Raw genomic sequence first — 25955 nt, forward strand, 5'->3', positions numbered from 1 at the left:
CCTACCTCCTATGAGCATTGTGCAAATGGAGAAGATCTTTTCAGCATCAGTATTGGCTGAAACATTTCCAAACCCAACACTTGTGAGGCTGCTGAGGGTGAAATACAGGGCAGCTATATAGGCACTTCTGATTGATGGGCCTCCTAGTGTATTATTGTCGTAGTAAGGAGACTCTATTCGTTTTCCTAGCTCATGAAGCCAACCTGGAAAACATAAAAGGAATAGTTAAGGAATACTGAAATCATGAATACTACACACTTTTTAAAATAACATGACACTATAAAATGCTTGTTCAGAAGACGCTGCATTCTACACAGGATTCCAAGAATAAAAATAAATGAAACTGCAAGAATTTATATAGCATGTAAAAGATCATTTCCCTCGATAAACGGATTTCTCCATAATATCTTTGAATTGTACATTACAAGTCTAGTTAGATAATTCACAAAATCCACTAAGGGACAGAAAAGGAAAAATCATCACATAGTGACACTGCAACAAGAATGCAACATCGATTGATTTGATTCTTTACATTAATAAATGCTTGGAAAGATTTCTGGGATTCTAAGATTAAAATCTTAAAGTAATAATTACATATTGAGAACCTACTGCATGTTTATATTCACCACAGAAAAGATTCAGACGACTAAGCAGAACAGACAAAACCATTATTAATTTTCTGAAGATGAGATTCTGAGTTTTTTGTAAGTATTTAATAAATTACTAATTTAACGCTTCTCTTCATTTCGCTGAATGAGTGTATGGATACTACAGAAAGTAATACTAGATACTGCTTCGAAGATATTTACAAAAAAAAAAAGATAAAAGAAAGTACAAGTAGTGAAAAATACGTTATTCTCTTTTTCACGAGGAAAAGAAACAACTTCAAAGAATTTCATAGATATAATGCTTTGCAAAAATGAGGACTAAAATGAGACTAAAATCAGTTTGTGTGCTCACTTTTGTGTGTTAAGCTGATGGCTTGGATGGTCAGGTATAAACATCACAATGAAATGTTCTTAGTACTTAGGGTACTTTCAGAAGTAGTAGGGCTCTCCTTGTTCTGTGCTGGGAGCTTCAGTAATTATGTCCAGTCATGTATGCACGGAAAGACTGAATCACTTTCTGAAGCTTACTTTCTTCTCCCACTCCACTCAGCACACAATTATTTATTTGGCTGTGATGGAGCAGGTGCCAGGGAGCCTCTCCTGTACAGACTATTTGCAAAAGTAGGAGATACATTTTAATTGTCTGACTCAATGTTTCCAATTATACTCAGGAAAAGTTTGTAAATATTTACCCCTCTAAGGTGAGCTGTTTGAGTTTCTACTGCTACCACACAGTGCAGTCCTCAACACTAGACTCCTGCACACATGCTTGCAGAGAAAGCTAAGCCAGAAAGGCTGGATAATAACAGCATATAAGATCTAGCCATAGCTGGTAGCATTAAACACATTTTATATTTGTGGCTCCTAATTGCCTAAAATGAAAGAAGAGCAAAAGTTGTAACTTAACTGTTGCTGGCAATCCAGCTACAAGATAAGTAGTGTCAGCACGCACCAGCAGTAATTGCATGGGGAAGGCACAATATAAGGCTTGCATCCCATCCTCAGCCATAGCAAATAATTAGAAGTGTCTGTGCAGCACAATCTGCTGAATGCTGTGAACAGCTTATGCGTGCATACAAATAATCAATACTTTAAGAATGAATGCTGCAGAAACTTGAAGCAATTAATCAGTTTTGCAATTATTGTGGTTATATTATCAGGGTTGCATTGATGCTCTACTTTTCTGCTGGTTTAGGTCTTGCTGCTTCCTCCTGCAGTGTTATCTCACAAAAACACCATTTCTTCAACAATGATATGGTCCTTAATATAGCTGATTTCATTTCTATGCCTGCATTAAAGAATGTAAACCCATACATTGAAGAACAAAAGCTTAATACAACTCCTGATAGAGAGAAGATGGAGTTAATAAGTCTGTCTAAACTTGATATACAAAACTCCCATTGTACATTTCAGCAGTAGGTTTGAAAGCCCAAAATACAATTCCTCAGGAAAACATCTGCAAACCAGCCTCTTTTGCTTTCCTACCTGGATATATCTTATCAGACATATAGTGCATATGAACAATCACAAAATTGTCAAAAAATTAAATAAATTATTTAAAATAACTGTGGCTGATGTGTGGATACTAAAATAATGTCCCTTCGGAGAAAATCTCTCTTCTGGGAATGTTGTAAAAGCTCCCGGTTCTTGGCCTCTGTACTCCTATCCTTCTGTCCTTTGCTATCACTTTCACTGAAGATTCATACTGCAGCTAATTTAAAGTTTCTTCACCTCATTTTTAGCAATCAAAAAATAAACAAGCCCCAAACAGAAAAAAATAAGCTGAAAAAATATCCTTTGAACTGGAGCACATTCAGCTGTTTGATATAAAGAGATCATAAATTTTAACACAGAAGTCTGTATATTTTATGCCTGCAAATCTAAGTTTAAGCAAATGGTTTGGAGTCATTAAAGAAAAAGTAGATGAAAAATTAGGTCCTTTTTCACTGGAATACATTTTATAATGAAAGTCAACATATGCCCTGAGAACTATGTTAACTCCCACTGCAACAGTCCCAGTTCATTATTGGCAGCTTCTCACTTCAGACCCACAGTCAGGCAACAAGTTGATGCAGGTGTGTATGGGAAATGATACCAGCTCTTCAATAGGAAGCAGTACACTCAGATCTACAAAAGATCTTCTCATATTTCAATTGGGAAAGAATGGGCAAAGCCTGTTGCAAGGATCCCACTGATGCCAAAATTTTAGCATATATATCTACTCTTCCATGAAATACTAACTTTCTCAAAATGGATCTTAGGACAGAGCACTTGTGAAAATAGAACAAGTAAGTAAATTCCCTATTTGTAAAAGCTCTTGTGGTATCAATATCTGATTTTTTTTTTTTTTGACCCAATCACCTTCATCAGCTATCCATGTTACTTCTTCAGAATGCATTTCTTCGTGCCATAGTTGAAGATAATTTAAAAAGAGGAAAACAGAACTAATATTGTATTTGAAATAAGACAATACTGTTGTTTTATGTTTTTATATAACACTATCATTTTTACTATCATTTTTATGAGTTAATGTATTCCTACCTCCTTGAACCCTAGTTGTCTTTTGACATTAAAACATTAGCTTTGCTATTTAAATTGCTTTCAATGAAATTTCCATAGTTGATCTGTCTCTTACTAACTAGTACAATGCATTGAAAATAAAAAGTTGTATAAACCCAAATTATTTTACTTCTTGAGCATGCATGACTCTGAATTATTAAAAAAAACACTGCCTCTGCTCTTATAACTCATTTAAAGTATTCTTCTAAATGTCCTTAAAGCTTTTTTTAATCCTGCCTAGCCAAAATATTTTTGACAACAGCACCATTCACATTTTTTTCTAGACTATTAATACATTATACAGTAGCAATCAAACTACTTAATCCCATGGAACACAGCTGTTACCCTTTCATTGTCACAAAACCTATAATTTCTTTGCAGGTTTGATCTATTATGAAATTTTACTTGTCATATTAAGAGAGGCACACAAGTACTGGAGCAGATGGTTTTAGGATTAAAGACCCAAAGAGATGACAGGAGTAATCATACTTCCAACCACGCTTTTCTTCACATTTGAAATAGAAAAGCCCACCATCCAGAAAGTGTCATACACATGCAGCTTCTAGACCATGAAACATCTATGATATATAGTTGTACTGTAGTAAAGCATGGGACATGAGTTCTTATTTTTTCAAAATAAATACCTCGATGTGCACCTACATGGCATTTCAGCTGCCTCAGGCTACAAAAGACCAAATCTAGCCCAGAGGTTGTGTTTGAAGAAAGGATCTAGCTGGCTTTCAAAAACAAATAAAAGTTTAGTGGCAGTACATGAGAGAGAGACTTGGAAGACTTCTTATCAGTACAATACACATAACCATAACAATTCCATGACAATGAGGAACTGTTAGGAATAATCTACTACCTTTGGTCTTTGTTAACACACTTTCCTACATAAAACAGAAATTTAAAATAAGAAAGAAAACAAATGTGATAAACCAAATACATTGACAATTTTCTCAAGAACCTCTGCCTAGAATTATTAAAGTAATTCCAAAAGGAATTTCATAATTTCTTTTCTTATTTTTATTTCATTATAAAATACGAACCTTGGAGTCATATTCCTTATTACAATACGTTTAATTATTTTTTCTTACATTAGAAAAATATATGACATGTGTATGAGGAACTTATAATGTGAGTTGCCAGAGAAACACCAGTTGCAGTCAAATCCTCACTACAGTCAATCCTCATACAGTCAAATTATGTGGAGGGATATCCTTTTCATGAAATAGGAAGAAATTAGATTTAACCTGGACAGTATAAAACAGTTTTATCTTAACTGCCTGTGGCTGGATTACTTGTGGTAGGAGCATGCAGGACAGCTCAAGTCGATTCTGGGATGAGAGCCCAAGTACATGATGAGCTGCCTTGCATGTGCCATCCCTGGAAGAATTATGGAGATTAATGCTTCAGATCAAAGCGAGGCAAATATATCTGCCCTCCACAGTCTGTAGTATCACCTTTATCTTTCCTCTGTGAAACTTTAACGATATAGTTTTAAAATCTAATTTATGCCTGTTTAAACCTTTTCCACAGTATTGCTTTGTCTGAGTCATAATACCAATCTGGTGCATTCATTGTACATATTTCTCCAGATAATGAAGTGTTAACTATGTTAATTTTGTACAAGCAGATTATACTTAGCCTCTGAGCTCAGTGGACATTTAACTGCCAACAGAAAAAGGTACGTAATATTACGTAATCTGTAGAATATTTGCATACAAAAGTTTTGTTTGATGAATGCTGACATTACAGATGGTAAAAAACCACACCAAAAATACTTCTAATGTATAATCAAAGAGGAAAAAAATGTTCCCCTTTCTATCAAGTGTGCTATTAAATAGATAAAATCCTTGGAGGGGAGTGATAAAAAGAAATTTATAAGAAGATTTTATGCTTCTGATCTGAGATGTTCATCTCTTTAAATCCTAGTGCATAAATCAAAATAAAGCCTGCATTCATGTTAGTGCTGCATATTTATGTCACTATGTGAAATTATTAACAGCATATTCTGGGGATTTCTCAAATGATGGCAATGAAAACAAATGTAACATTTTGAAAAGAAAAACAGTTGAGTTTCAAAACCATGCCTTTCTTAGAAACAAAACTTGAGATATTTTCTCTCTAAAATTATTTGTGAGCATTAATGAGCAGTAAATTTTGAGATTATTGTCATATACTAGCAGTTAAGTGGACAGTAGGAGTGGATAGATTCAATAAAAATGCCATTTGTTCTGAGTTGCAGAGACACTGGACTGAATTTTTATTGCATCTTTACTAAATTAACAAATGAAGGAAGATTTCCACAAGCCAAATCCAAGACACAAAGATGATCCTAACAATGCTGCTATATGGATATATCTTTGCCTCTCTCTTGCTTCTTTATTAAGGACCAAAAATTTGAAGATGTAGCTAAAATCATAATACTCTCTTGGACTTTGGGAATTCTATCATTGATTTCTGGGGAAATCTGATAGCAGTCTTTCAGTATATAAAGGGGAGCTACAGGAAGGAAGGGAACAGACTCTATAACAGGTTCTGTTCTGATAAGACAAGGGGAAATGGTTTCAAACTAAAAGAGGAGTCTAGGATATAAGGAAGAAGTTTTTTACAGTAAGGGTGGTGAGGCAGTGGAGCAGGTTGCCGAAGAGGTGGTGGAAGCCCCATCTTTGGAGACATTCAAGGTCAGGCTGGACAGGGCTTTGAGCAATCTGATCTAGCTGTAGGTCCCCTGTTCATTGCAGGGGAGGTAGACTAGATGACCTCTATGGATCCTTTCCAATTCAAATGATTCTATGACTCTATGATTCAAGCATCTGCAACGTCATCAAGAGCAAATTTTGAATTTGGACATCAGGCAATCAGAATAGAAAAACAAAGATAAAATTTGAGGATTCATGCAAGCCCTATTGCTCCATAAGACTTCGGCAATAGTGATATACCAACTTCTGTATTCAAAATCATGTAAGCAGAGGTTGTCTTCCTTGGAATGCCTGCCTCAAATGATGAAATAATCTTTGTAGATTCACTGACCGATGTTCTTGGACTCTGAACTAGAGGAAAATGTCTCTTTCCCTAGAACTTAACGGAAAGTTTTTAAGCTAACTATCTGGATATATACAATGAGATGCTTTAGATTTATAATAACCATGGAGTTTTCCAAACTAAATGCATAATTCCTCTGATAACAGCATTTTTAGATATAGCTTTAAGCTTTTTCAGTTATTGAAAATAAATTTAATTTGAAGAGTGGCATCCTATGTAATGCTTCTGTACGGCTAATACCCTTTGTAAATAAACAGGTTGTATTTCTAATTGAATATATACTTAGAAGCTATTGTACAAATAATTACATACTGTAAAACTTTAACTCATGCAACTTGAAAAAGTCCTAACAAGATATTGACCCACTGTACTCAGAGAAAATGAAGTTTTCATGGCACAATAAATATTTAATGAACTCAGTAGTTTTAGACAGAAGAGCTACTCAATCAAGGGATAAATAGAGGAAAGAAACCTCTAAAATCTAACTGTAACATTGTTAATAGCAACAAAAACACAGCTGAGCCCACAGAAGCGCCAAAAAGCTGACAATTAAGTTTTAATTATTTGACAAACTCCTGCTCTAAATTGACTGTGAGATGACTGCAAATATCATTGCTTATAATAAGAAAGCAAAATTTCTATATTCTCATGTTAAAATTGATGTACCTTTGGGGATACTGAAAACATTCCTTGGTGGGAAGCATTAAATCTTCTGTCATCAGCAACGTATGGTTCATTAAATAATTTATATTTTCATTTAGGAAGGTCAGAAGTGCAAGGAGAGATACTTTTCATCCTAGAGGGAGCTTATAATTCATCCTAGTTAGTGAAAGTATCAAATTTATGGATTACACAGTCATTTCCTAAGTCTCTCTGGTTGTCTTCAGGACATGTCTGTGGCTTGTGGCTTGTGGCTTAGGCACTGGAATGGACTGCCAAGGGAGGTGGTGGAGTCACTGACCCTGGGGGTGTTCAAGGAAAGGCTGAATGTTGTGTTGAGGGACATGGTTTAGTGGGAGCTATTGGGAATAGGGAACGGCTGGACTGGATGATCTTTTAGATCTTTTCCAACCTTGGTGATTCTATGATTCTATGATTGTCATCGACAGCGAACGTGCCTGATGTGAAATACTTGTAATAGTAGCATTTTATTAGAAAGCAATTAGAAAGATATCTTTTAAACAATATTTGGTTAGTTACAAGCAAGAAGGGTAGAGTTCTGCAGCACTTCCACCTAATGTAAACACTGCACAAAGCACAGTGTACCTGGTTTACCAACAACACATTTCAAGACTTAGATTCTTCCCAGAATCTAATCACATTCATGCATTAAATATTTGCATTACAAGATGTAATCATAACTTATTTTTTCTGTGAAATAATGCTTAGTTCTTTCACTGTTTCTGGACTTCTTGACTTGACAAACCCCCTGAGGATGAGTCCAGACACAGTTCAACAGACAGAGAACCAGATATTTCTTACTGTGCTAGTTAGTTGGATGAATTAGCTACTTCCATTTCTCCTTCAATATGAGGCTAAAAGCTCTCTTGCTAAAGAATTAATTTCATATCAACTACTGTAGTATATTCTGGTGAAAGAAGAAAGAAGAAATGGAAGTGGGATGGGAGGAGTCATGTTCCTTTGAGTGGAGCTCTGAGACAGCCTCTAGAAAGTTAGCTCTGCATTAGGTTAAAAAGGTTAAAATTGGAGTTTTCCTCCAGGATCATTTATGAAGTGGGACAGAAAATAAATGGCTGAATTACCCTTGTTTGCTGGGCTGGCCTGAAGCTAGCTGTGCAGGATTTGGATAACTTGACCCTCTTAAATCCCAACCTTGCTACCATTGTGCTGGAGATTGTGTTTCTGAGGTATGAAGCTGATGTTCTGTAGCTGACTAAACAATTCAGAACTCTTTTTTTCATACTGATGGGGAAGTCTCCAATGCAAGTTTACTACAGTCTCATATTTTAACACAGTAATTATTTCAATTAAAATAGAGATGCATTTATTCCTAGATTGAAAGCTAACTCCAGTGGTTCTGCTTTAGGAGCTAACTCAGCAAATTTACAAGGAATACGTTTGCCATGATATTTTATGATAATTATCTAAACATGCTTACTGTTGCATACAAGTTCCAGTATAAATGATGTGTGCACCTGCATTACTGTAGAACTAGGTCATAAGTTGTTCAGTTTCATATATCAAGTAGATAAATGTTGAAAAGAAACATCCCTGAAACTCTTTTTCTCTAAGTATGCACAGATCTTCTCAACAGTAATTTGTCAGATGGCTATTTGTGGATACATGGGAGATTTAGTCCTTCTTGCTTCTGCAAGCAGGCAGTTTTTTTCTGTTCCACACTTAATTGAAAAGACTAGGCAGGGATATTTACTATATCCACTTTTATGACTGTGTCAGTTAATACATAAAAACTACTGTATGAAATTAAATATTTTAATGATTTTCTTCCTTTATTATTTTTTTTTACCAGCAAAGAATTTATGAACAGATCTAATGCCATGTAATTATTATTATTATTATTGTTTACCAAGGACAAAAAAAGTTGTCTTTTTTTTTAAAAAAAAATTAAAATAAATCAACAATGTAAATAAATTAACTGCTTTTTGACATCTCATATAATGTTAATTGTTTTTTAAAGTACAGGTAAAATATACAAGGATAAACATATAGCTAGTTTAAGAAATAAAAGTACAAACGTATTGTTGGAAATATAAAAATCATTTGCAAATCTTCTACTTTAGGGAGATGCCACTTATCAGAGTCTCAACGCTTAATATTGCTGCTCCTTAGGCAAACTAGCTGTTACTGTCCTTTTCTAGGCTATCAAATGCCTTGCAGCTAAACTTGGAATTAGAAATGTTAGCACTTCTAGTCCACTCAGTGAAAAGAGCATGTCTATCTATGTCCTCTTTGCTTCTCTGTGCTCCATCAGTCTGTACCCATCTGTTAGAGCTTTTCTTATCTCAAATTTGGAATTTAATAACCTTTTGGGCAAGAACAGCCTTATTATTCTGTGTTAATTGAGCAATGGAGACAAGAGGGTCCTGACCCATAACTAGTATCCCAGCTGCAGTAATGGCTTTTTTTTTAAGCTGTCAGCTAACATGTTAGAGACCTGCTTTCAGTACAATTGCCTCAATAGAGATCAATAGAGCATTATAATTCATTTTCCTAAATTGAAGATGTCTGTATTTATTCTAGATACAGCTATATATTTTTTCCCTTTCTTAGAGCCATTTCTTCAAATTTAGAAAGGACCATAGATCCAAAATCACAGATTCTGTTATCACTGACAACAAAATATCAAAATAACAATAATCAAAAACATAATTAAGCAGACCTAAAAAAGAGTTTAACGTCAAACATTCAGGTTCAGAGGTGACAGATTGAAATGAACAGTTGATTGGAGCTGGTGAATGATGTCCTGTGCAATTTAGTCAGAAGTTCATTCCTCCTCTGCAAGGATTCATAAATCTTCACATCCATTTCTAACCCGATGAATGTGTGCTGAGGACCCAGGCTGAATCTTGCTGCCTGCCTGCCAGTGCAACTGTAGCTGCCAGCTGCAGTTGTTCCTAGGACTGCAGCTGTAGCTCAGTCTTAGCCCTTAATGAGTAAAATACTCATCACAATGACTAGATGTTGTTTTGTCATAGCTCCAGACTCAGATAGATAAATCAAGAAACTAGAAGCATGTACACTCATCAGCATGCATGGGCTACTTACATTACCTGGGTCTGAAAAACAAGAATTCCTTAGCAATATAAATTCTTCCTGTGTCTTTCCTGTGCTAGCTGACACATCTGACAGCCTCAGTACACAGTGATTTGTCATCACACGGAATCAGAGTTCATAGATTTTTAGGATTGAGCTGCTCTGAACCACCTATCTGCACTCTGTGGGCATTCTTCAAACACCTTGCCCTGCACCAACATCTCCTACAGGACTTGCTGGGGAGGGTAGGTAGGAATTTATCTTCTTTCTTTCTTTCTCATCCACCACTGTACAGCTCTAGTCAATTTTATAGCAAAAGACAGAGTATGTAGACTATCATTTCACCTAATACCTCAATGGTAAAAAGAATCATAAAAGACTTAAGATTTCTGTTCTCAGCATATGAGAGTACAACCTTCATCTCTGTCTTCATGTGAGTCCTGGAGACTCTTGACAGAGACTCCAGGTGTTGGAATCCACTGTTGAAATCATATCAGTTTGTAAAGAAAATAACAAGAAGTATCAAGAAAGAGAGCTGCCTAGGAAGAACAAAAAGTGGAGAAAACTGTACACCAGGATATGGAGCTCTCTTTAAAAGATTTGCTTTGTATCTGCATCTTCTATATCCTACACACATGTTCCAATGTCTGAACTCCATGCTAAAGAAAAGTACAATTCAGTAACTGTCTCTCTTCCTCCTGTGCCTAAAAGAAATCAGTGGATTCTGCTTTGTTTTTCACCAGAAATACCTGCTTCAGGTCTGTGTACTAGATCAAGACAATCCCAAGTTGCTAGTGTAGAGTGAGAGGATTGCATGAAGTGCTGCAAACAGCAGCAATCCTCACTACTACAGGTGCAACACTGAACAAACACAAGTAAACTATCAGGATGCTCAACACTTCCATATTTACCAGTTTGGATCAATGCTATTATTTGAGGAATTTATACAATAAATTCCATTATGTGGTACATACAGTTCCTCACTACCTACAAAACTATCTCATAAATTCCCTGCAGATGAAGTGAGGCATACAAACCTTCGGGGAAAGGGACTGAAATTACAACTCTATTTTCCACATTTCCTTCTGGTTCTACTTGGATGCTATGCACCTCATTCTGTACCAGAATCTTCCATTCACTGTGCTGAGAGATGATTCAAGGCATAAATCATTCGCTGGGAGTCAGGCACCCAAGTCCCTTTAAGTTGTGATTGGAACTGTGTGATAGAAAAAGTAGGTGGGGACAGTGTTCTGTTGCAGAGCAGGTGAACTACACTGGTTCAGATATGGTTGAGCTCTTATTTTCAGAAATGCAATAAATTACAAGACCTATATTAAGAGAGTAAAAACCTGAAAGGTGAATGGATGTGTTCTATGGTGAAGAAAGCTATTTATTGATCTGCTTAAAACTTCTCCCAAAGTAAAAACACTTGATTTTCTATAAAATCATTGGTTAGTTATTCACTTATTTTGTTTATTTATTTTTACTTTAATAACAACTCCTCCATAGTCTGAATGTTATAAGTTGTATAAGTTGTACTCTAGGTGCACTATTAAAAATTTGCAGCTGAATTTCTGGTGGTCAACAAAGAATTTTCTCAAGACAGTTTCAGAAATTATACTTGACTCCTTTGACCACCTTCGGCACGAAGCTTACTGACCCTTGCTCTTCTCCTAATCTCCTCACTACATTCACGACAACTGAGTTTCAATAGCTCCTATGGTTCTCACCAGATGAATGCCTCTAAGCAACAGGAAACGCTTTCAGTATTATCTTCTGGTTGTAGAGAGAGGTTTAAAAGCAATTTCTTGATAAAAATTTGAAAGGGAATAGTTTAATATATGCAATTCAAAACAGCATAGAGCCAATCAAGACCCTATAAAGTAGTCTGATATCAGCTAAGCCTATGGAAATGAGAGACAACATATTAGAGCAAAAGGAATGACAGTGGTGGGATCAGTCAGTACCTCCACACAATTACGCCTCTATTTTGTGTTCATTAACTGAAAATTGATCTTACTTCTTCATCCTGTGTCTTACTGAAACATCTGTTTCACCCATGAGAATGAATGAGGGGAACAACATGAAATTTAATAACAAAAGATTTTAAAAAGCTGGAGGAGAAAAGCAGGAAAAGAACATAACTGTCTCAGGAGAGCCAAGCCAGAGTCAAGCTGCTGCACACAGAATTACAGTTTTCCGAGGTGAGAAAACTTGCTGAGATAAAGATTTCTAGAGCCTTAAAGCTGTGCCCACACTGTGTATCTTCCAAACACCGCACATAGTCAGTTAAAATATCAGTATTAGAGCTATAGAACGGAGCAAGATTTTAACATTAGCACTTTTCTCAATGCAATCACATTCTGACAATTCAGAAGTAATATTTCTACGCAACATCGCAACATCTTTCTTATTTTGCCACGTTTAAATTTGTAAATGTATCCATGATTTTAAATTGATTCCAATGATACTATTTTCTGAATAAAGATGAGAAAAAAAAAAAAAAAAAAAAAAAAAAAAAAAAAAAAAAAAGAATGAAAAGAGAGAAAAACAGAATGAGAAGCAAAGAAAACGAGAGAAAAAAGCAAGGAAGAAAAAACAAAGTTTAAAATTGCAGCCAATGAGAACAAAGCAAATACATTTTTTTTGTTCTGTGTATTTTCACAGGGAGAACTTTTCATTACTCCCATTGGTCCAATGCAAATCCAAATCCAAATGAAGGACCTCATCTTTTTAAATTAGCTAGAGAAAGTGTTATACACAACAAACTGTTTTTCCCATTAAAGTCAATGTTGTGAGATCTGTGCTGTGGTGCGTATTGGATAGCACAGCAAGATCCAAAGTACTATGTTACAGTATTACAGTTTAAATGTCAGGTTTCAGCGTTAGCAAGACCTCACTTTTGAATCTTTGCCATAAGATTTATGAGGAAACAGTAAAAGGAGGTTGCTAAAAGCTTTAATTCCTCTCCTCAAGAATAGATTCACATATAACAAGCAAAGAATTCTTATCATTCCTGGAGTGGGTTTTCCTTCTTTGAACAAACCTATATTTCTCTGTATTTTAGCTGTTGTATGTTTTGCAGCATCCATGACCAAGATACCACTTCTTCATGTAAACACTGGCTGAGACACTCCAGAGAAGATTAAGAAGCATACTTTCCAAGGGGGACACATATTAAGTTTAAAGGAAAAGTTATTTTTTTGTGCTGTATTTTTTTAGTGCTGACAATTACAATGCCTCCTAATGCCTGGAATAAACTTTATATACTGATGGAAAATTGAACCTCTATCTTTGATATTAATGTAATAAAATCAGAAGTTTAAAAATGAGAACATGTCAATACAGAACTAAGAATAACATTCCACTGCCTTGTCTGCATGAAGAAATGTGTTATACACATAATCCAAAAATGCACAAAAAGTGCCCTTTGTACAAAAGAACAGAGTACTTTCTATGTCTTGAAGTATCATTACCTTTATTATATCCCAAAGCAAGCTTTCTTCTGCTTGCATTATTTTGTTTCCCTTAAAAAACAAACAAAACTATCATAAAATGTTTATTTGCTATGAGAGAGAACTATAGAAACAACCTTTCTGACGGATATGGAACTGGTATAATGTTGATTTGCTACACAATAACTGCATAAGTTTTGCAGCAGTCACTGTAATGTAGCTTTTATTATTCATACATAACAGCTAATTTTTTCAGAGACTATCCACGAAGATGGTAGAACAGCTTTCCAGGTAAAAATCCACAAGCACACTTTTAGAAACAACGGAAATAAAATCAGGCTGTAAGTTCAACATTAATGCATTTTCACCAGGTGGGAATCTAAGGCTTAAGACTGTAGTAGGCTTAGAATTTCCCCAGCCATTTCAGCAGGAAGGTGTGTTACATGCAGTCAAGCATGGAAAATCCCTGAGTCTCATGGCAAAACAAGCCATTGGTGGGAGGCTGTTAAGGAGCAGCTCCTGCCTAGGAACCCCACTAGAGATGACTGATGTGTGATAACCCACATACAGCATTCTTCACTGAGACACAAATGAGACTTCAGCAAAATGATTCTGTTCTGAATAAACTGCTTTGTTCTAAAGAAGGTATCTGGGACGTTTGCTTTTATTGCCATTGCCCAAGAGATAACCAAAGCAAAGGATGAAAGTTAATATTTTTATTGCAATAAATGCCAAGAGTCCCAGGTGAGATGAGGAGATTTTCCTAAAATGAAGAGCTCAGAGAACAGAAAGCAACTACGTGGAGAGTGTTGCCAGCAGCTCACCTGGGGAGTGAGGATGAAGCCCTTACTCAACATTGGGACTGCAACAAGTGCTTTGAAATGGTCTATCATTTATGACCTACATAAACTGTTAATGTTTTTTGGGTTGGTTTTTTTTTTTTTTCTTCACTATTCTCACCAAAAACACTTTCATTTTTATTACTATTATTTCTAGATTTGTTTTCTTCTTTTATCAGCATTTGCCCAATTTCTGCACAGTGGGATTTCTTTGTGCATCCTCCCCTACAGTTGCAGTCTTTTCTTTGAAAGGTTTGCACTGTGTGAGGAGTTCAGCAGTTCACAGACCTGGTTTATAAAGGCAAGGCGGAATAAACAACCAACTAGAAGAATAAAAGGATTTCACAAACTTTTAAGTAATGTATGGGCAAACTGGAGAGGTATATTTATTGGATCTTCTTTCTCCTTTTCTTCCTCCTGACACCGCATCCTCACCTCATCTGAGTTCAGTTTTTTTAACATATTTATCATTTTCCCTTCAGACTTATCTTTATCAGATGATATTTAATAGGTTTAAGAGAAAAGAAAGAAGGAAACTAAAGAAGAAGAATAAGTGATACTGTAGTCAAATGCATCTTACTGAGCCTTTGGTCAGAGGTGTTTGCATCATTACCATCAATGCATCACCAAATATTTTTCCCACTAGCAAACTCTGACTCACCATCAGACACTGTTTATGCACTCTTTTCCTCTCATAGATATCTTACATCATTTAAATTATTTATATATTATTTAATTGTGTCTTTAGTATTTAACAGCACAAAGAAAACTAGCAAGACTTTCTTCATCTAATTTTTTCTTCATTTAATTTTATCGCTGGTCTTGCTTCCCCTCCTGATTCTGTTATCACATTATGGATTTTAAGTGAAAGGTAAATGTAAGTAAAATCAAAAAGATAAAGCACAAGGAACCAGAAAGTAAAAAGAGATGCCTATTATTGATATGCCATCTGAGAAAGACAGTAAAAGATATGCACCTCTACAGTAAAGCCAAGTTACCCACATGGAAAGATGTGGAGCATTATCATCTGCTCTAGCAGGCAACACAGCTTTAGCAGCATGTCAGAACTCGTGCCATCAGGATCCTATACACAGTTTATTGTTTTCTCACTGTACCAACACACCTGGATGCAACCTTTAGAAATAACAACAACCTTTATAAATAATCTGAAAAGTTTAAAATCTAAACAGTAAAGCTAGAATATTCAAAGAAACCAGAAGGAATGGTGGATCATACTTCATACATACAATATAATGGTTCAATTCCATCTCTGCATTGTTAGACATCTTCCATTCTATGTAAAAATAGCAAAGATTGAAAATAAGCTAAAAAATATTTCTGGAGGGAGTTTTTAACGGAAAGGCTTTTCAAGATCTGTCTGTTTCACTGCACAGTAAAGAATAATCAGCACTCACAAGGGAATCTCTCTACTCAAAAATTGCATAACATGCAAAAAGATGAACTTTCTTGTCTATTCTTTGTACAGCTTGTCCAGTCCTTTTCTATCCAGGTTCTGGATTTTTCAAACATGGAAATTTCACTTTTTTCAGTATTTTGAATGGGGGGAGGGGAAGGGGTGAAGGGAAAGGGGTGGAAGATGAGGGAGATCTCCTACTCCCATTATTCCTCCACACTTAAAATCAATTAATTGAAACTATGCCAAAGAAAGACAGTGTTTAAACACACAATATTTAGAGATTGAGGAAGAATTGTTCTTTCTTATCTAAGTAGAGAGAAATTTGTTTCTCAGTTGAAAATTTAAAGAAGACTTCTTAGAAATCAAATTTTCAAAATCCTCAGAAACAAAAATTGCACTGTATTTATACGTGAAACCGAGTCCATATTTTTTAATGCAATCTTTTATCCTTTACTTGATTGGTAATCAAAATTATAGGATTAAAGCAATTCATTTTCTCTGCAATAAACATTAAGTAATTGTATATGGTTAAACAAAACCAGGCTTATACATATATTTTTATATGTTTACACACACATATATGTATATATGCACACATACACACTTACTTATGCATATGGTAGAAAAATCTTACCTATGTCCCAGGTAAGGGGGTTATTCTGTTCCATCTCCCTTTTCCCAATGACATACCAAATGCAGGCCATCCAGTGAGCAAGCAAGGCAAACATGGACATGAGAAGCGTGAGAACAATTGTGCTGTGCTGAGAGTAACGATCCAACTTCTGAAGGAGACGCAAGAGGCGTAACAATCGCACTGTCTTTAGGAGATGAACAAGGGAAACCTAGAAGAACCAAAAGAAAAACAACTTGTCAACTCTTGCCATCTATTGCATACTTCTCTTGTTGCAGTGAAAGGAAATTAGCCTCTAAATCTGAGTTTTTACTTTTGTTCTGCACATAGATATTTACTACTTCTGATTTAACCATAGAGACTTGAAATATCGGGAGATTTTTCCTTCTGACTTTTGAATGTAATGTCTTTATTTTTGTTTTCTTAAAAAAAAAATACTTGTACTAAAACAGATCTTTCACTGCTCTAGAGAAAAAAGAATATCAAAATTATCAGATTGACGAAGGTTCAACTTCAATACAAAGCTACAACATAAACATATTCAAACTCACAATTTTCAGTTTTTGCTAGTAGCCAAATAGTAGGCAGAACTCAACTATCTGTGAGATAAAACCATCTTAATAATTAAACTTGGAAGAGGCAAGAACATAAACCATATGTTTTGCAGAGAAAGGAAGCAAAGAGAGAAGCAAAGACTCGGAAGCTTTGCATGAACTTTACTTGGCTTACATTTCAGCTGTTTGCAAGTGTTAGCAAAAAATATGCAGATAAGGATCCAAAATTTTTTCTACTTTTCAAAAATTAAATAGGCATAATTGCCATTAATAATAAGGTTTTTTTTACTTCATTAATGAGATATTAGTATTAATGCCTACTAGATACCTGACTGATATACACACCAACAAACAGAAAGAAAAATAACATCAAACTTGACATTTATTCTCATTGTACTCCCTGAGAACCTCAATCAGCTCTCTGAAAATAGTGTAAAGACCCATACAGATCAGTATCTTTTTCTTGTACTAATCCAGAGTAATCTGAAGCTAAACTTTCCTAGTGCTACCAACAAAACTAATAATTTGAAATCTTAATTTCACAGGTGTGTGTTTGCTAACAACTAGGTGCAATCTGACTGCTAAATTTTGTAACACAGATTATTTTATACTTATTCAGGAAGATCTAATGTATCATTGATTTCATTCTGCTCTCAAGAATTAAGAGTACATTTTTAAAATCTTTTTTTACTTACACAGTTTTGTTAGTGCAGGAGTAATCCTCTCCCAATCATCATGCACTCTTCACTACCCATTTTTTTCACTACCATTTTTCTGTTTGTTGTACTCTCAGTAGAAAGGGCCCTTCTTCATGAGCAACACTCACAGGTGTTGCAGTAACATACAGATAAATATATAGATGGTATATATATGCTGTGACTTTCACATTGGAGCCCTCGTCTTTGCATATGAGCCTACATTCTGTTGCAGCACAAACAAATAATGATATCTGAGGTGAGATTAACTAGTTTCCTACAAATAAGAAGTATCAAAAGAACTGTTAAAAACTAAGTGCACTCAACAAGTTATTACCCATAACTAAATTATAACCATTTTTATTAAGTTAAAAAAAAAACATTCCTAGGTATATAAACAGCAAATCAGATATATTTTTTAAATTGTAGACACTTTACTTTAATGCCTAAAGTCTGCCTCATTCCAAAATAATTTGCTCATAAATTTGAACACAGATGTAATTAATCATACATAATTGTAATGAATTTCCTCATTAGTCATGTCAAAAACTCGGCTTCTATTGTGCCTAATCTGTCATTGGAAGACCTCAAATACCATCAGCCAGCTTTCCTTTCTATGTCATAAATTTAGACAGACAAAATGAGGAGTCAGCGCTCATACTTGTGTCTGTGTAGATTTTGCTCTGTCCACAGACATAAAGCCATATAAATTTTCCAGTTGCTTAATCCTTTTAGACTAGGTAGGTTAACCTTTTTCTGTCAAAATGACAGAGTCAGAATTTTATCTAAAATCAACAAAAAATTCAATCGTGGCATTCTTTGATGCTGGGAAGTGTTGAGAAATAAAGTTGATATCTAGTAAGGGAGTTGTTTACTTTAAAGCATCATCTCCTGTGCAAAAAAAAAAAAAAAAAAGAAAAAAAAGAAAAAAAAGGAAAAAAGGAAATAATAAAAAATGTGATACATTTAAGTACTAGTGGCAGTCTTTCATCCTTTTTTGTCTGCTTGGTTGTCTGGTTTTCCTAAACAAACGTTTTTTTTGTTTTATACCACCACTAATCACTCAGAGGTCAGCAAGCCTACCAGAGTTGAAATACACATTTGGATAATGTTCTTAGAATTATGGTTTGAATTTTGGGTGCTCCCATGTGGAAACACAAGTTGGAATCTATGACCCTTGTGGGTACTTTCCAGCTCAGAATGTTGTATGATTCTATTAACATATTGTATTATTAACATTATTAACATATTAACATATGTATTATTAACACTAAAAACCATTTTATTTCAGCAGCATTGTACATATTTCCATGGTTTCCTTCTATCCAATGAACACAGGGATGGGAGGAGCAAGAATCTAATCAGTCACTGAGGCTAGGAATGAACATGACTGAAGCCTCTGAAGGTTCACCAATTAGTGATAATGCAGGATTCCTGTGGGGCGTAAAGGCAGTAGGGACAATTCTTATGGTTTCACTTCTATGTCCAAGATTGTTAATACACTTCACCACTTTGAACACGCTCTGACTACACAAATCTTCAAGGAAAGGGTGATACATATGTGCTATATATACATAGGCATTTACAGAATTCTGTGTAGCTTGGAGAATATAAAGCGCCCCTAAAGAGCAGGCATTTTTGGTGGGCCTGAATAGCAAAAGAGTGAGAAGCTCCCTGATGCCTCTTCTCACTGCTCTTTCAAGTCAATGGAATGAAAATCTGGGAACAAACATGAGGAAATGGTTTGTTAAATTAATAAAGTCTAAAAAACAAGGAAAAGTGATTAACAACTTTTGTTAACTTTTGTTAACAATTAACAAAAGTCACAAATGTAATTCAGTTCATTAAGTTTTAGCCTCCAGATTTGAAAAACAAAGAAAAACAAACAAGAAGAAGAAGAAACAACAACAAAAAACCACATACAGAGTCTCCTCTGAAAAAAGATTATAGTTTGTACTTACCACAGTGACATTGAAAGCATAAAGAAGATCAAAGGGAAGCGCAGCAATTAAATCAATTATAAACCAGGTAGTCACGTAATGGATACAAATAGATCTTGCTTCAAATATAACTTGGCCAGATTTGCTGACATATGTTGTTCGGAAATTTAGAATAATATCTGCTTGACAAAGAAGGAACAGAGTCAGAGATAGTGATTTCTTTGCTCCTGGGGATAGTAATCTCCAATATTTATTGTTTTCTTTATGCATACCTAAGAAGCCCATACAATATTCTGGTAAGAGGTCCAAATACATAGAGCTAATACAATTGTTTCACAGATTTATTCTTTGCAAAAGAATATTTAAAACATTTAAATCTCACTGATTTCAAAGGAAGTTGCAATTAAAAAATACATTGCTCTTTAAATAGCACCAAGTACAGTACTTACAGTATCCAACTGTATTTTTATGAAAAATGAAGTTATATTTGTTGTGCATAGAACCTATTTTTTTTTTTTTAAAGAAAATATTGAATTACTTTATTTAAAATGCACAACTGAAACTTTCTTTTCGTGGTAGCTGTCCAGCACAGATGACAAATAATATCAAGAGTAAACAATTTTTGTTGAAATGCTGAATGTTGAAATTTTTGTTCGAATGCTGAATTCATTTGAAAGAATGTTTTTTTGGTTATGACCATGATTGTAAAAGAGATATGAATTGCTTCATGGTTTGTGCATTTTGCATGTTCTTATCTAATGTTGCAAGATGAGCGTCTCTCAATATAAGATATAGTTTTGAAGTCTTGCCAAAACATATTAACAATTAAAGAAAAGTTCAGCTTTTGACAACAAAGTCTCATTTATTTTCACATCCTACAAGATGAAGACTATAATCTGTCCTCAAGCTATGCACCCAGTTTCTACCAATATTAGTGTGAACTACTTTTAAAACTTTTACAATGTCAGAAAAGAGCGCAGCCAACCATTAAGGCTGGTGTTTTAAGCAAGATAATTAGCCAACTGCCTTGCAAAATCTAATATCTTGCCTTGAAGACCATGTAATAAAAGAAAAGGATGTGATCCCAAGTGTCAGGAAGACATTCAGAGTGTAATTGTTTTTCTCACAATAATATAAAAGCTTCAAGGTGATGTTCTTGGCAGCCTGAAAACCAGTGGACTTTCTTTACTGTTGAATTCATGGGACATATTTATCCGGCACGTAATAGGCTTGTCAGCTGTGTTATCTGTAATCCATGTAACTTATTATTAAGTGTTACAAGGAGGAAACTGCATTCTTTGTGCCCTCTGCCTCTGTTCATGGCGGCAGTGACAGCACTGACTTCTTTCTGTCTGCAGGATGATTCATAAGAAGGCATGTTTTCAGCTGCTTCTTCTATACATCACTCTTACATCGAGGTGGCAGCAGCTGCTGAGAGCTGGCTCCTCACCATGAACAAGGAACAAGGACTGCGTAGGTGACTGGGGAGTGTTTGTTGCACCAAGCAGATGTTTTCTATAGCCTCTGAGAAAGGGAAAACAGAAATGCCAAATAGAAAAACCTACAAGCCAAATCCAGTTTCTTGCCCACCAGTGGAGATGAAGGTATAGGAATAAAATGCATGCCTTGTAAACAGAAACAAAGACAGAATGAAAGTATTTCATAGCTTTAGGAGGTATTATTGTTCTCTTTGGATGCAGATATTTCCTTTCCTCACAGTTAATTTCTGTCTGCTGGTTAAAGCTGCACCAGTTCAGCACATTCCTGAAAAAGGTTCATGAAGTCCTAAACTCAAGCATATCTTAAATTTTGTCCCTTCAGAGATAAACATGACCAACAGTAACAGTACTAATATTGCTTTCTAAAAAAATTATTATTATTTTTAACTATAATTCAAATTTTGGCAGAACTAAGAAATATATAGCAGTAGAATTATTGTATCTTGTACTCTTTGATCTCTTGGTTGTTTTGCAAGCCTAACAATATTACTTCCTGCTCTGTACATGAGAATGAATACCCAGTTTCTGATATACCATTTATTCTGCAATTGTCAATCAATGCAATGGCAAAAACCAGTATGCATGAATTGACAGACTCTGCTCAGACAGCAAAATGAAAACAAAAAATGAGCATTATTATTTTTTTCCCTGTTTTATTTAAAAAAACAAAGCTTTAAAAATAAAAAATACACTTGTATAGAAAATATACACTGAAAATGAACTAATAAAATATGCAGCTAAAATTAAATGACCCAAATTTTCTTCAATTAGGATTATTCAAAAACTAATTTTTCATCCTTAAAGAAAGGATGTTTCTGACATGTATTTTGCAATTTTGTAAACAATCAAAAAAAAAAAAAAAAAACCAAAAAAACCAGTAGTTCCAGTTCTAAAATAATTTGGTAGTTTATGTATTGCTTTTATGCTTTTCAGTGTGGATGGAGAAATTATTTTTCAGCTGTATTTCATCCTGTCTTCCACATTCAGGTGTTTTCTTCCACTTTGGCAAAAAGATATGTATATATATATATATACTTGTATATATATATATAAAAGTATTTACAAGATATATACACAAACAACATATATCCATTTCTTTTTAAGGACAATTTTGTCTACAAAAAGAGATGCAATTTCTGAAAAATAAAATCTATTTGTACAGTGTAGTATGAAAAACAAGCATTGCAAGTAACTTTAAATGCAGATATATACTCACTTTTCTGCATGCCTAATAAAAAATCTTATATGTCTTTAAAAAATAATTGGCTAACATGGAGTTATAAATGTTATGCTAATGTGTGATAAATTATTTTGCAACATTTTATAATGTGGTGAAAAAACTCTTTTTATCTGAAGATCAGTTACTGTTTGGATCTTGAAAATATGACCTTACCATAAATTTACACTTTGAAATTGTAACATAATGTATGATACACACTTTGAAGTATTAAAAATTTTAGATATTGATATTCAGATATTTAAAGAAAAAAACATCCTGTAAGTTTTAGAAACAAAACTATAAATCTTCCACAAAACTGTAAGATACAAAGTAATTTAGCGAATGTACATTAAAGGTAGAATAGTTCAGTGACACTCAAGATTACAAGTCTGAAATTGAAACTCCAGTATTATCTTCTGATACAACTTCAAGAAATTTGAGAAATGTCAACAGTATAGCAATTTACCAGGATAATAATGCAAAGGGAGACACACAAAAAAAACAAAAATAAAAGTGAACTCTAAAATTGTTACTCTAGAAATCATAAGCTTTCTTAACCACAGGAAAATGGTAGAACAGATCATTCTGGCATATATTCTAAACATGTAGTAATAAAAATAAATGTTAAACTGATGCCATGAGTGAGTGAAAATGTGAATGATGTGAAATAAAAATGCTGTCTTTTGCTATAAAAATTATGTCTGCTGGATATAGCTATCAAACTAGCTGATTTCTACAGAATAGTTTCTCGTTGTTTTGTTAGTTTATTGGACATCCGCATTTTTCAAAGTGTAGTGCAGAGTCTTAACACAAAATGACTTAGACATGGATATGAGACTATTTGGTTTCGTAGATTGAGTTCTTACATGCTAAAACTGGATACATTTTAAGATACATTCTTGAAGCTACAAAAATATTTTGTAATTATTTTTATGATATTAAAATGTGAAATTGGAATGATTTCATATGGTTCAAAATGAGTAAAAATGTCCATTCAGCTCCACATGGGTGCAGTATAGTCAGCTGCCTGCTGTTCACATTTATGCATCAGCATGGTAGCACCAACCACGTGCGTAACTAATTAATGTATACTTAGTTGTATATGGAAGAAAGAAATATAGGGATATTTTTTCACAAGTTAAAGTATTTCTCAGTAGTTCGAGTTACAGAGCTTTGAAAAAATAAGACAGAAATGTTACATTTTCTGGCAACTGGCGACATGAGCTCTATAAAAAAAAAAAAAAGTGAAACTTCTCATTCTCATTACTCAGAAACATACATTTTGTAGTTACCAGGGTTAAAAAATGGATTTGCTTAGTTATCGCACATGAGTATTTTTGAGAAAACTAAAGCTTTAACAGAAAAGGAGATAAATGCTTGCTTTAAATTCCTGTACCAAAGGCTTATCAATGTACATATGCAATTCACTGTTCAAGACTGAAGAGATTAGAGTATTTTCTGTACAGCATTTCTGCCTTCTTTTCAAAGCAATTTAGGAAAGCAGCCCCACATAACTTTTACAGATACATAAAATCAAATAGAAAATGGCAAGTGCTTCTTTCTGCATTCAATTCATTAAATAAAAGTCCAGAGGGAAGTAGCTAAGTATGATCTGTCTTTTATTTCTTGACAGCTTTGCAAGCTGTACTTGGGTATGAAGAGTTTCTTTGGGCAACTTTATTGACAACCTAACTGCTCTGTGAAAGGAGTAAATGAGGAAGCTGAAGAGGGGGAAGTGGATTGAAGAACTGTTAGGCTAAACTACTTCTAAAAGCACAAAAAATCTTTAACAGAAATTTAAAAATGAGCTTTTAGCCCAGAAGATTTTAGTTTTAGGAATGATATATTCCTCAGTCTTTTGGGAATTGCTGTTTAAGAAGTGGAACATCAACATTTTTTTTACTTCTTTATTGTTTTCTCATGATTAAAACTTTAAGCAACAAGGATAGTGAGCAAATTGAGACAACAAGGATTAAATATCAGCAAACTGCGCAGTAGCCTACTCTGAAAATACCCATTTAATATTTAATATATATATAACATTTATTTAAGAATTTTATAATATTTATATAACATGCATATAACATTTATATTCAATAAGTTATAGCTTACTGTGCACTAGCTTCCACCTACAGATGACATTAATCTATGAAAGTACAGTTTGAAATTCAATGTATCAATAATATAACACCTCGGAGATTCCAGACAGCTCCACAGCATCAGAACTATCAGTTTTCCTTAGTAATGTAAGTGTTGAAGTTTTGTTATGGATGCCCTGAGATGAGCTGAGCATAAATGAAGTGAATGTAATAACTTTGGAGATTAACTAGTTCAAAAATTTTCTATAAGATATATGTCAAAATATTATCTATACATATGCTGTAACAATCAACTTCATCCTGTGCAAGCTTCATACTTAAAGCTGTATTTGATACCTTTGTTTCAGATTGGTATGAGAACTAGTCTCCCTTCTTGAAGCCAAAAGAGTAATGAACAAACCATTTATTAGTAAGCGTTATTACTGTATAAAAATATTTCTGAAGCAAAGTCATCTCACTGAATTTTTCCATTTACTTTAGGAAAACGTCACTTTAAATGACATTGCAAGATATGTGGATCATGTCATGTGCTCAGAAAAGCAGAACAAGAGACATGAATAATATCTCTGATATGAGCAAAACCATTAAAAAGTTACCTAAAACTAAAGCAAGAGTAACATCTAATAATAGCATAATTGGTTGACTCATTTCTTTACAACTTTTAAAATATTACCTTTACATTAAAATATTTGATGTAAAGAGGGAGGGAAGGACAAAGCCTCTCTTTTTCTCATAAGGGCAAAAGCCAGGTTCTTATTTTAAGCTGAATAATTCAAAATTAATTACAATTACACAGCAAAAAAGAGACCACACAAATTGAAGATCAAGATAATGTCTAACCTATGCTAGTCTCTATAAGAACAACCATTAATTCATACGTAAAACAAGATATCTTTTTATTCCACAGACTTCTGTCTTGTTTTAGCATAGATACACATATTTTGTTAAACAAAATCTACACTTTCGGCCAGTTCTAACCTGTGCTGCAGGCTTTGGCTCCTGCCCAAATTTGCTGCTGTGTGGATGAGTTGATGAGCATAGCAGAAACAAAATACTTCAGTCCAAAAAGCAGCAAGTCAATATACAGTGACACTGTACAAAGGTGAACCTGTGCTGGCAGCACTCCACAGAGACAACTCAAAATTGCCAGTGTCAACAGGTTTCACATCACCCCTCTATTTCCCCCGAATATTTAAATAGATATTTCTCAGCTATTTCAGCTCCAATTTCCATCATCATATTATGCAGAATCGCTTCATAGTAAGAAAAAATTAATGGCAAATCTGTGACCAATCACCCGTATAAAAGCTGTTCTTGCTCAGGCTCCTTAGCCAAATTTCTTACCTCCCAGTCTTCTCAGTCTCCTGACTTATGCCTGCTGCTTTCTCTATTTAACCTCCATTGCTGCTCAGGTCTTGTGCCCAACAAAAGTTCTGCTCCTCACACCCACTGACCACATATGTCAGTTGATTCAGCTCCTTTTTCTTTTCCAATCCTACTTCTGCTACCCTCTAGCCCAGAAACTGGTCAAATTCTTTGACCAACCCCATGCAATGTAAGTGAGAAGTCCTGTTGGGTACTAAAGTCCATAACATGCATGCAGAGAAGATAACCACTGACATGTAAATCACAAAACTTTTTGGTTTTGGCATGATCA

The 25955-nt window shown here is 34.5% G+C and overlaps 1 protein-coding gene across 1 annotated transcript in view; it reads right to left on the reverse strand.

The window, feature by feature from the left end:
• KCNH8 (potassium voltage-gated channel subfamily H member 8) overlaps positions 1-25955 on the reverse strand; it is a 153786-nt gene that overhangs the window by 39502 nt on the left and 88329 nt on the right. The window contains exons 6-8 of the mRNA XM_042888791.1: positions 19503-19660; positions 16296-16503; positions 6-203 (exon numbers count right to left, since the gene is read on the reverse strand). Coding sequence (XP_042744725.1) covers positions 6-203; positions 16296-16503; positions 19503-19660 — 564 coding nt within the window. The remainder of the gene's footprint in view (positions 1-5; positions 204-16295; positions 16504-19502; positions 19661-25955) is intronic.

This window comes from Lagopus leucura, unplaced genomic scaffold, assembly GCF_019238085.1.
Source record: "Lagopus leucura isolate 7727_CA_CO unplaced genomic scaffold, USGS_WTPT01 Super-Scaffold_100157, whole genome shotgun sequence".
Lineage (NCBI taxonomy): Eukaryota > Metazoa > Chordata > Aves > Galliformes > Phasianidae > Lagopus > Lagopus leucura.